This window comes from Xenia sp. Carnegie-2017, unplaced genomic scaffold (assembly GCF_021976095.1).
Source record: "Xenia sp. Carnegie-2017 unplaced genomic scaffold, XeniaSp_v1 HiC_scaffold_3, whole genome shotgun sequence".
Classification (NCBI taxonomy): Eukaryota; Metazoa; Cnidaria; class Anthozoa; order Malacalcyonacea; family Xeniidae; genus Xenia; species Xenia sp. Carnegie-2017.
This window is the reverse complement of record NW_025813493.1, coordinates 4,925,857-4,938,702: the sequence shown is the minus strand read 5'-3', so window position 1 is coordinate 4,938,702 and position 12,846 is coordinate 4,925,857. Positions and strand designations below refer to the sequence as shown.

Here is a 12,846-nt window from a genome sequence, read left to right as displayed (position 1 = left end):
AAAAGAAACAAACCATGATTATTTTTACGATTTCTACAAAATCAGATGGATGACCATAGCAGCTTGTTCAATATTTGTACCAACAAATCTTGCAATGCAACGTAGATCATTTTCTATATGATCTTTTATGAATTGAACAACGTTATTAACAGGTGGTTTGATAATAGCTGAAATATTCTAAAAAATTATAATCATAGAAAAGGTATAGCATTTGAAAGTTTCAGCATTAATCTTAAGCTACAATAATGAGAAGTTTGGCTAAAAAAAGCTTACAGTAAAAATGTGTAAAAATCAGCTAGAACACTAATTCATGTTCTAATGATTCTCATGTTCTAATGATGGCTTTGGACTACAAGCCATTGAATCGAGTTGCTCTCGAGATTTTAAATCTTGAGCCGTGTTAGAAATTACAAGGTAGATAAAATATGTCGTAAATTCACATTTATTCAGTTTGCTTAGACATGAATTGAAATAAAATCAATTGAAATTGGCATCAACTTTAACACACAGTAATGACTAATGAATCTGTGAAGGAATGAAATTCATTCGTCTACCCTTACCTGAATTTGATCTGGAGTTGTTCCTAACAACATAGCCACATGTGTCAAACAACGTAAAACACAACACGATAATGGGTTCAAATTTCTTTGTGCACTTGGAGGTTGATCCTGTGCACGTCCTAGAATGTGACCAGTACTACTTCAATCTGCCCTAAAGGAGATATGGAAACGTAAAATACGAGCAAACAACGACAAAAGAACATCATTATTTTTAAACTATCATTAGTTAAATAATACGATTATAGCTAGATTTTAAAACCGATTGTACCAATCAAATTCAGAAAAAAAAAGTAAAAAAGGGCAACCCCAACACATGTCAAGCTTTTTATGTTAGTTCTAAGATTCTTACGAAATACAAAACAATTTTATGTAAATTTGCAAAGACGAACCTCGACGCCTGTCTATTATTAGCTGCTAGCTGATGATTTGCACCTCCAATAGGAACACCACAAGTTGGGCAATTATACGCTTGGTTTGGACGTCCACACTACATTGATTGAAAAAAAAAGCGTTTAAAATGTCCAAACACAAAATGTGTTACAGTTTTCAATATTTGCCTTTGCATAAACATTTTACATTAAAGGTAAAACCAGTAGCACATCCAAAAAGAAAATAATTGCGCACAAAAACATACTTATGTTAAAAGAAACTTACCTCAGTGATGACATAACGATGTCCGTTAATGCATTCTGGAGGGGTAAAAAAAAATACAAAAGTGTACATAATACCGCCATAGGTTAAGTATTAGAGCATCATATGCAGAGCCAATCTCTATAACTTACCATACCACGTGCCTTGGGTAACGCCCATGACCTCGGGACTTTCATCGTGAGGCATGGTTGGAATGAACGCACTCTTAGAAAGGAATTTCATAAATAAAAAACTGTTATTTCTCTTACTAATTATTTCACGTCATTTCTGACAATAATCAACACTAAGTTGTATATCTATGTTAAATAAAGTGCTTTTAGTGACGGAAATTACTACCACTAAGGTAGTTGAACAACACCAACATTCCTTCTCAAAACTCCACTGGACAATCTACTCTATACAGTCATGAAAAGATACTCCGAATAAAACAAATAGAACTCATTAACAATTTACGTTGGCCACTGTTATGTTTATATTTACGATTATTTAAATGAATATTAAAAACACATACCCTCATTGATCCTGGATTGAATGCAAGATTTGAGAAGGGAGTCAAAAGTTGATTATTTGGAAAGCAACTCGTAACAACAAGGAAATGAATCAAGATTTCATTTAAACGCCTATCATTTAAAGTTTGGCCACTGTGTAGCTGAAGTAATTGCTGATGAGAACTGTTGTCAAAATTCACCAAGAAATTCTTCGCAAGAGGTAGCTTAAAGAGATTTAAATTGAAATGGTTTGAGTGTTAAGCTATATTTGTGTTCCAAAATCAGCTCATATTCTAATAACAATTACAACATTTCCAAAATTAATTTGCACTTCCCAAGAAAATGCATAATCGATAATACTTAAATTATACTCAGAAAGTAAAAAAGAACTGCTCAAAATTTATCTTTTAATATTTGATAGTAATGAATAGTGCAAGTGCAACAAATGCCAACCTGTAACCAAATTACAACAAGCAATGACGAATCCACTAGTTACTACACTTTTACTTTTTGTATAGCATAAGTGATATCTAATGTTTTTGCATTTGGTTTCACTGTTACCCTATGAAATTAAGGTTTTTTGGAGAGTAATTTATTTAACTGCCTGTATATAAGATTCCAAAGCCTTGTTTCTGCACACAAAATACCCGAGTTGCCAAAACCTGATATCCAGTAAGACATTCATCGAGTTGTTCCACAATCTAATTATAAAATTATAACAATCATTCATACGAACATAATAACAAAAAAGTACTTTTTTATTGTACAAATAATGTTTCCTGACCAACACACTTTACAGAATACATTCACATATGACGATGTATTTTTCAAGATATTCAACAAATATGTCCATATATTTTTGCGTAATGATGATAAAAAATCTTTTATGAAATTTGCAATTGCTAGATTTATGGACAGAAAACAAATTTCTCGATCTAAAATATCGACTATATTTTATTCGATTCGTAAACGTAAAGTAAGTAAGACCAAGAAGTAAGAATTACAAAGAAGGTAAGGGGGGAGAAAATCCTGCTACACAGTCTTTGATAACGTGCAATACATATACCTTTGAAAGAATCCGATCTTCTTCGTTTTCAGTGGAAAATTTGGTCATTACTTCGCAATAAATTGCAAGTAAAATATAACAGGACTGGGCACGATCATCACAGGACAAGTTCTAAAAAGAATAAAGTCTAACAAGTTTGTAACGTTACTATGGCTGATTTGACTAACTGCATTTCTCTCAAAGAAGAAAAATCATAAAGATCTTCAATTCAGCAGGTGATTGTAACTCCAAACAAATATAGGGCAAAAATATTTTCACAGCAGTCATTCGATATTTAACAAAATAAGCACCTTTCTTGCAGCCTGATGCTCTAAGAAACTTGAAGTAGTTTGTTGTTTTAAATGTTATGTTAAAAATGTTTGATAGCTAGGCAAATCAAAACCTGCACATAATACAAATCACAAACAGAGTAAACGTAGACACCAAATTTATTGAAGGAGTGTGGGTTTGCTCAACTATATAATATATCATATCAAAAGAAACATGATTTCAGCCTCAATTTTATATTATGCTGTATAAATATACATTGGCCAAGTGAAAACAGTCTTGTTGTTATAAGGAAAATAAATTATCTTACTCTCAAGATCAACTGTGTTTCTTCATAATTTGATGTTATTATTGCTTTGCCAATAGCTTCTCGTACTGTATGATAATTGTCGTGATGGACCATGAACTGTCTGGTCTTTGTCACGCTCCTATAGATATGGACATGAAAGACAGAAAAGTCAAAGTTTTTTCAGATAATGAATATACAACAACAATCCTTCTTTACTTTTTGAAACTGCTTCGAAACGTATCAGAAAGCATGCAACTTCAACATTGTAATGGTGGCATTGTACATAAGCGTACTTTATCTAAGCATATCATATGATAAATCGCTAATTTGAATGTGAAGATCAAATATTTGACATCGTTAATAATACAATTTATTTCAAGAATAAAACAAACCACACAAGTACGTATTAACTAGCTAGTAAGTGAACAAGCGGTTACCTCAGATTGTGGAGGCAAAATCCATTTCAATTCTTTGATCTTACATCTTTCTTTAACTCCATCGAAACCATTTTCATCATTATGGACCAACTGTTTTAGCAGGAATAACTGAAGAGCAGTTTCATTGTCACATAAATGTTTAGCTGCTTGGATGCATTTTCGAAGTTCCGCATTGCTCTTTAAGTTTTCGGAAAGATCGTCATTGAAGTATGCAGGAAGTTCACTAAACGCAGCCCGAATTGCAGCAACATCTTTAAGGCTGTCAATGTTCAGGGTTTTGTAGGTACGAAAATTCCTCAGTGTTCTATCAAGGATTCTGCACAACATGTTTATTTCAACACTGCCTTCAGTTTGTTTTGCTTTTAATAATTTCCCTGTTTCAACATCCTAAAAGAAGATAAAGCCAATAGCTATAATTATGCACTTTTTTAAAATTCAACTCGAATTTTTACTTTATCTTAAAAACTAAACACACTTTACTACAAAACAATAGATTTATAAGTGAATTATGTCTTTAACAACAAAGGAATAAAAGCACCCAAAATTTTGCAAAATGATTTTATAAAAACGTAATTTACCTCGATACAATGAACAAACAACACGCAAACGTTCATCAAATGTTCCTTGTTGGTAGATAAACCTTGAGCACGATAGAGATATTCTTCCAAATACGTACAAACTTCTTTTTCCCTTAAAAAAGCATTTTTAATACAACACAATACAATAATTTTTTGATAGCAACAACGCAAATTGATCTGTTCTGCTAGAAAGTTGATCGTTTCTTCGTGAAAAACCTAAACTCTCCGCATTTTTTGTAAGTTATCGTAACTCGCCAATCGAAAAAAATTGCTTGCCAAAAAATTATTGAATAAAAATTCAAAAATACTCTAATTATAATAAAGATGACTTGTGATGAAGCAAGAGCTTACAATGTACAAGTAGATAGAAATGTTACCAATGAAACGCATTTCCGCAAGACATCGCCATTACTCGGCAAATCGTGCCCGAACTTTAGCATAAATAACACTAATCACTAATTTTCCTTGCAGAAACACAAACAAAAAATGACGTTTCTCATTTAATGAAATAGAAATTTTGGTAACTAAAGCGTGGTGGAATCATTTGATTTATTTTCACAGCATCAACATACCTTCCTTTGATTGAAAGAAGTTGTTGTAAAATATATGATCTTATAGCTGGAGTGACATCAATGCTGTGACCATCGAAAGGAGAAAAATCTTCTGTGAATTCTTCATCGTTTATCACATAAGCAATGAATTTTTTTACAAGTTCATCTTGTGGTAAGTCATCACCAAAGCAATAAACAGAGACAACATTCATGAAAAAGGATTTGCAACGATTACGAAAACTTCTCCACAACTCCAACGAAAGCCTAAATAAATAAAGTACTTGTAAATGGAAAATTTTACTTTTTAAATTACATGTTTATCAAATCTAGCTGTTTGAAAAAGTCTATCAATCTAAAAGTTCTTTTAAATAAAACTATAAATAAAAAAAGCAATAATTTCATTTCATAAGCATATATATAAAAGCAAAAAAGACTCATTCAAGTGGAGAATGAACGTTAATTTTCTGGACAAGACGCCATAATTTATGACCAAACGTTTATACCATACTTTAAATACACACATGTCTACTTTGATTGTAAAGCTTTGAATACAAAATAGTTACCTCATTGTTTCATTAATTTGCAATTGAAAATCATTGCCAACATCGTGTCTACATGCAGGACATACGTCATGATCGTTAAGCCAATTGGTTATGCAAGATAAACAAAACACGTGATGACATGGTAGCTGTACAGGATCTTGAAGTGATCTCTTGCAAATGGCGCATTCGTCATCAAATCTAACATTATAATAATTCATTAAGTATAACAGAAATGAACATACAACTAAGGTTCCATGTTAAGGAAATCTTTCATGCGCAGATAAATTGTAACAAAATATGTTGCTATGATACAAAATTTATTATTGAATGCATTGTATTTTAACATAAACACTTGAAACAGTAAAAGTATATTGTTAGGTTTGTTTTTCAAAATTAATGCCATAATGTAAGAGATCAACATGCATTTTATGAAAATTATGATCATTACCACAAATGTTAATGACCGTGACTTTTAATCAGTATACTTACTTGACAATTCGTTTATGCAAATCTTTACTGCAGTCTTTCAAAAATCTTTCAATAACAACTATAGTACGTAGTGAGGTTAAATCGGGACTTTCACCTAATGCCTAAAAAGGAAATAGGCGCTAAAAGGAAATACAATGAAGTCTGCTGTTGAAAATTACTTGCATTGCTTTATCAAATTCATAACCTTTACAACCTGCTTATTGAACTTAACTTAATGCATAAAATACAACTGAACACATGTTTATTGACAGTCCAGGTGTATCAGTAAAGCTGTGTCTTACTCGACCGTAATGCACAGCAAAAAAAATTCAAAATGATTTAATATAAAAAAGCCTTTTTTAAAAGGCGTTTCCATTTAACGGAAATGATCTATGCATGTAAGCTAATACGTGAAAACTTTACCTTTAACAATTTCAAAGCATTACGACCATCATCAGTATGATTCAAATCCTCAGGTGGACAAGTGTGTTCAATAAACATACGTACAACATCCAAACGTGTGAACATGATCCTTTGTATAAAACGCGTAAGAACAGAATGTAACTTTTAGTAGGTGTTAAAAATTAATGTCTAAAACATAGAGTTCATAGCGACCTAATGAAGGATATTTTGAACATTTTTCTTTATACTCTACCATATTTTTTAGAAAAAAAAAATTACATGAAAGATTTTTATGTTTGTATAAAAATTCTTTAATAATACATGATGTATCAGCTTACTCGATTATTGCTATGATATCATGCACTACGTTCGTACTCAGTCTCCTTTTCTCATGGCCATGATATCATAAACACAATTCTTTGCATATTTTATCCAAATATCAATTGACACTTACCAACAAACTTTCGAAACCTGCTCAGATTTTTCTGACAAAAGAGGAACAACATTTTTTGAGTTCCCACTCTCCGTTATTGACGCTTTCATAACCTGAATGATTGGACGTAGACATTGAACTTCATTACACCACGTCTTTCGTTTATGAAGACTCGTAAAATTAATTAAACTAGGTTCCAGTTCTTCCAGACAGCACTGAAGAGCCACTGCATCTAGGCACTAAAATGGTGGGAGAAAGTATACCATTGTACAAAGTTTTTTAGTCAAATGCTACTGTTTTAAATACTTCTAATGAAGTGGATATAAAGTATTGAAATTTTCCGTACATGCTTTGACAAAACAAAAATCGGTGGGTAGAGTATAAAATTACATATCACGTCTATATATCTATAGCAATAATATTCCACAAATCAACAGGTAATTAACATTGTGACTTACAAATTCTGAATCATTAATTGGTAATGGAGATTCCATTAGTTTTCCTACCACTTGAGGAAATGCATGAACAAGTTCAGAGAAATTCAGCAAACGTGATTGAATCGTGGAATAGGCAAAATGAATGAGAGGAATATCCAGGTGAAATTCATCGTTTTCATGAAAAGTTTGGTGTATTTGCCAAGACGTCACAAGTACAGCGTCGTGTATCAACTGGTAAAATAGAAATATAACATTTGTTTAAACGTGTATACGTCTATTTCTATAAATGTTGATTTACAACTATCGGTGATCAAAACGTACGTTGCTCTTACAAATATGCTTTGAACGCATTGGCCAGCACATTGAATTTTTAAAGTTAACAAACCTTCAGTTCATTTTCAACAATTGGCGTATACATCATATGTAAAAAGTCATTTAAATAACAATTCGCTGCTTCCTTCTTGATATCTGGATCTTCAAATGCCAATTTCTTCAATCTTCCCAAAGGAGAAGTACCAAAAACATTTCTTAATGACGTCAATCTGTTTGTAATATTTCCTGAAACGCAAAAAAAGGATACGTTGAAAGAAAGAACAATTGTTCTAACCAATTTTAAAATTTGATCGTTAATATATTCCCAGAGACTAACCATACAAACAGAGTTCATCAAATTATTATAAATTATAAATTATAAAACAGTTTTTAAATATTGAAAAAAAAGGTGAACAATTGAATTTAAAAAGCTTAAAGTATAATATAAACATCCCTTTTAACTTAAGCAATGTGTATGTACGTATGGACTCTCCTGTCGGGGCGACAGATGAGTAGGCATGCAGGTCTATCTGCGAGAGTGGGACCTCATGTGTGAATGGAGGGCAATTTGTGATGCACACAAACGCCCGCAAACGCTGCAGGGGTACGAGACAAGAGGGGCAGAGCGTTGCTTCTTTCGGGCCCTTTTCTCCTTGATGGCGGCTGCACTACCGGCTTCGAAGTTCCGAACGCCCTGGGAGCATAGATGCCTCCACTGCAGTCTGTCTTCCGCGAACTCCTCCCAGGTGTTTGGGTCAATGTTGCAGCACTTGATGTTGGCTTTAAGGGTGTCTTTGTATTTTTCCAATTAAAATTTTACATTTTTGTTAAATTTTCAAAAACTACAGCAGTCACTGAAAGAGCAACCTAGAACTAAATAGCCCGACGCTCGCTTAACCGAAGCAAACCAAACAGCCGTAAAACATAGAGGAAAACACTATAAAATTTCTACATACCCCCCACTTGCAACAAAAGAACGTGAACAATGTCTTTAATTATCCAGGAGAATGGAAATTTTCCTTCAAAAGGATGTCCAACTCCACTGCTCAACACAGTAGCTCGTTCTCGTAGCCTACCGGATACAGGTGAAATGAATGATTCATAGGTTATTGCCGTAAGGTTGTCTTCCTGTAACATTTCAAGCCATAACTTTCGTGTCCAAGTGTTTTCTTCAAGAAGCAAGTTGAGGTTTTTGTTACGATCACAATACGCAATAACTTCGGACAAAATAGGAGACACAATTAACGATAATTTTTGCCATAAAGCTTTCCTAAATGTGCCAGTTTCCTGTAGATGTCCCTGACATAACGCTTCCTCTTGAAGCCAAAGCCTTTGATCATCAAGGCATCTTTCATCACGCTCGCGAAGCAGTTTATACATACGAACAACAAGAATGGTAGATAGGTCTAAAACAAACAAAAAATGTACCTCATATATATGTATGTCCCGCAGTAAATTTCAGCCACTAAAAGGAAAATACAAAATTGTTAGAAACCTGTTTCATCTCCATCTTCGGAAGGTAAGCAATCCAGTAATATCTCAATTCGTTTTGTGGCTCTCAAGACGTCATTTGATTCGTCAAAGACTCTCGCAGCAGCAGTTTGCATGCAGTTCCTCAGCAAGACTGTGGGACGTATATTTTCTTCGTATAAATTCTCCTCAATATTCTATACAATCAAATAATGTTAAAGAAAATTTTTAATCAAAGCGATAGGAAACGACTGAGGTAGGTTGATAAATTTGTTTATTTCCTAAAAAAATCACGATATTTTTTACTTTTTTAAAAATGCTTCATTTTCATCTATATGGAGCTTTAAATAGATCAACCAATCTTTAAATAGATCACTTTCGATGAATTAAATGTAATAAAATGTCGTAAAAATTTGCCATTAGTATAATATATACGTAAAGATTGTCTATTTTTTGTTGAAGGCTACCGATTAGCCTGCTCGCAGCCTGAATTTCCTCACTAGCTACCTAGTTTGCACACTTTGTTCCAAGATCTATAAATGCATGAGAGTATAAAACAACATTTTTATTGAACCTAGTCAGGTTAGTCTTACCTGCACATCACTGTTTGTCGGTGATTCAATGTAATCATTTAGTGATAGTAGTATGTCTCCGAGATCAAGATTTTTGTTTGAGGAAACATTTAAATTTAAAAGATCACTAACAGATCTATTAACAAGTAATTCAATTTGCGGTAACTTTTCATTTGCCTCAAGAAGTTCGTCAATATGGACACATTTCCATTTTCCACCTTGAAATCCCACAAAATGCTGACAGCCACCAGCAATTCTCGGCAACTGGATGATAAAGATAATATGAACGGGTTTCGGGTCAAACGTTTCCAAAGATGTACGACGTGTTTGATCAACAAGAACTGCATGCAATAAGATTTGAATTTTTCTCCCCGTCATCACACTGCACCAATAGGAGTCCTTCAGCACCTCCAAGTTTGATGAAGAAATCGCTAATCAATATAAATTTATGAGTTTACAATGAGGTAAAAACTTTAGTAAAAAAAAACAAAAATAATAGACTTACTCCAAAGTTTTGACAAATTGTTGCTCCGTATGAAATTCTTGAAGACTTATACATCGTGATTGCCAGCCTAGGAAACCAGCTTCAGCTGCTATAGCACGAGCATTTGCTTCCGATAAAAGTCGCGAGTGGGTGGTTATCTGTAAAATAATTCAACAGTAAAATCACAGCATAGAAACAAGCAGCAGGGCTACGTCGCTGTGAAACTGGCTGCTGCATATTTAATTAGATTATTGGTTGCTGCTAGTTACCTCAGCGCTTCTTGTTGGTCGGAAAATTTAATGGCTGCTACTATGCTAATGAAATGCGTAATACGATATACGTTACACAAAAAATTTCAATAGAGTGAAACTACTGTTTGGTTTTATACTATGATAAAATGAAATTCATTTACTTTTCATTAAAAGCGCACGAAAAATTTGGCATGCTATTTATTTTGAAGAAATAAAAAATATGTATGTCATATATTTGAAACCTGAACGAGAGAGCCACTGTCTGCTTTGCTGCCTTTTGTTTGAAAACAATGAACTAAATATTCCTTCAAACTTCCGTGGTGTTGATTTTGGTAATATTCCTCACGAATTTCGATGGCTTTGTCTTTTAACTGTGATACTGTGAGTCTGGCAATTGCATCAGGAGATGCACATTGTAAAAGGGTTTTCTTTGAATCTTCAAGTATCTAATAAACAACAAATTTTTATAGCTTTAATGGTCTGTGATATTCGCAAATTAATAATTGCAGATGGAAGCAAAAAAGTGAGAAGAAATATATAGTAAACCATAACTGGGACATGTGAAATATATGACCTCTTGTGAAGTTTCAAACTAAATTATTAAAAATTCTTTTTCGTACTTGCAATTCATATATAAACAATGCAAAAACGGAAATTTATTATTCTTGGTATTTTTTTGTTACACCAAGAATACTATACTTTGAAATATTGCTGGAATGCTAAATGCTTCTACCAGCACACCTTAATATCAGAGTAACCAAACTCAAATTTTTGAATCACGACATTAGCTGCTGTATCGCTGTGATAACCAACAAACAATCACCTGGTCCAAAAAAACTAAAAATTGAAAATAATATTTGAGTTATTTCTGAGGTTTTTGTGCATGTAGATGCAACTTTGAGTTGATTGCAACTTTCCTAACACGCATGCACACTAAGAAAAATGGGAATAAGGGCATCGCATAATTCAAACTGTGAATACGAATTTAGGTATTAGTTCAATTTATACGTGTTTTATTGTTTCATTTTCATTCCGACATGTAGAAATATTGTCTTAAAATTCTTGTATAAATCATCATGGCATTTATTGCTTCTTTTCATATATATGTGTAGTATAGTTATTATGTAAATTATTAGTGTTTCGTACGTCATACTACGTATATTATAAATAAGTAACGATCTGTATAAAAGTAACATGACTAAGCAATAAAAGGGAGAAATCTCACAATATTGCAATATGAACAATGCAATTCAAGACATAAAAAACAAGACAATCCGAAACAAGTTACAAGGGGTAGACAAAAAGTACTGGCACTCTTATAAAAACTACATGCTTATCAACGAAGCTGGTTGAAAACCCAACTAGCTATTGCATACCCACAGCATTATTTCTGCAATTTCTTAGTATTATTTTTTTCTCTTTTAATAGCTTGACTAAACTTAAAGTTGACGATCGTTTACATAACATTTTTGTTTCATTTATTTTTAACTGTATTTTTTATATTTATAGAATATTCTTTTTAAATCTAAGGAGCAACTAACGTTACAAATCTATTAACTTTAATTTGCACGTTGAAACCTTAAAAAAGAAAACTTATCACAAACTTGATGAGACCCTATATGATAATGTTAATTGTTCAGTGTTTTCGTTCATGCAAATAAATTTTTTTAATGATATAGAGAATATCTTTGGGTCTAATATGATTCCTAGTTAAAAACCATGTCCAATTCGAAGTCAATAATGTTTATACAAACTCTATAAACTTATGGTCTAGGTAATATTGAAAAAAATTTCTTAAACATTAATCGATGTCTTTATATATCAATTACAAAATCACAATCAGAAACACTGGCAGTCCGTAAGTTTGAATCAACGAAACAAATATTATCGTGCTTATTCAGTAAAAACAACGAATTTCACAAAATTTGACGAAAATTGTATGACAAATTAAATTGGCAAGACAAAATGTTAATAGATGAAGTCCATAATAACGCTCTTTAAATAGGAATGGTTTGTCAAATGATCTAATACACCTTTCTTGTGATGAATATTCGTTCTTTGCTTTTGCGAAGTTTGCAACCCACTTCTCAAGTTGTTCAACCAAATCAGTTTGACGTTCAGTCAAGCCAGTTGACATCACCAAGATATGTTTCTCAAGACGATTAATAAGAGGAGTTGGAAAGCGTTTGTAAACGTCATCTTTTTCAGCAATCACTATTAATCTAATGGAGAAATAGCAATCCTATTATTAGTGGAAAATAGTTAAATTATTACATTGAGACAGAAAATGTTGATAATTTATAAAACAAATAACAAACAATAAATGTAAAATTAAGAAAACTGTGCAATTACATCATACTTTAGAGAACTAACAATTAGTAAAATTGGTATCCTGCTTTAGCCTTTAGATGTATAAATAGACATTTAAAATTAACCCTTTTATTTTAATATTTTTGATTTGCAATGATAAGCTCTTTTTACTCAATTAACAATATAGCTATTTAGAGTTTACTCGACTGTGATTGTTTGAATGCAGGCCCGTTTATTTGTAATTACACTTTGAAAATGTGAAATTGCTCTGTCAAGAA

General features: G+C 32.5%; 1 protein-coding gene across 1 annotated transcript in view; it reads right to left on the bottom strand.

Moving 5' to 3' along the window:
• Positions 1-12,846, bottom strand: part of LOC124454954 (E3 ubiquitin-protein ligase rnf213-alpha-like) — an 85,040-nt gene that overhangs the window by 7,043 nt on the left and 65,151 nt on the right. Inside the window, 28 exon segments of the mRNA XM_047005706.1 lie at positions 55-177; positions 561-699; positions 950-1,047; positions 1,215-1,249; positions 1,343-1,415; positions 1,723-1,956; positions 2,347-2,400; positions 2,766-2,876; positions 3,343-3,440; positions 3,442-3,460; positions 3,759-4,145; positions 4,337-4,448; positions 4,909-5,151; positions 5,451-5,627; positions 5,919-6,019; positions 6,321-6,429; positions 6,754-6,971; positions 7,191-7,400; positions 7,555-7,727; positions 8,438-8,887; positions 8,977-9,148; positions 9,545-9,863; positions 9,865-9,954; positions 10,029-10,165; positions 10,501-10,704; positions 11,000-11,057; positions 11,800-11,836; positions 12,290-12,480. Coding sequence (XP_046861662.1) covers positions 55-177; positions 561-699; positions 950-1,047; positions 1,215-1,249; positions 1,343-1,415; positions 1,723-1,956; positions 2,347-2,400; positions 2,766-2,876; positions 3,343-3,440; positions 3,442-3,460; positions 3,759-4,145; positions 4,337-4,448; positions 4,909-5,151; positions 5,451-5,627; positions 5,919-6,019; positions 6,321-6,429; positions 6,754-6,971; positions 7,191-7,400; positions 7,555-7,727; positions 8,438-8,887; positions 8,977-9,148; positions 9,545-9,863; positions 9,865-9,954; positions 10,029-10,165; positions 10,501-10,704; positions 11,000-11,057; positions 11,800-11,836; positions 12,290-12,480 — 4,372 coding nt within the window.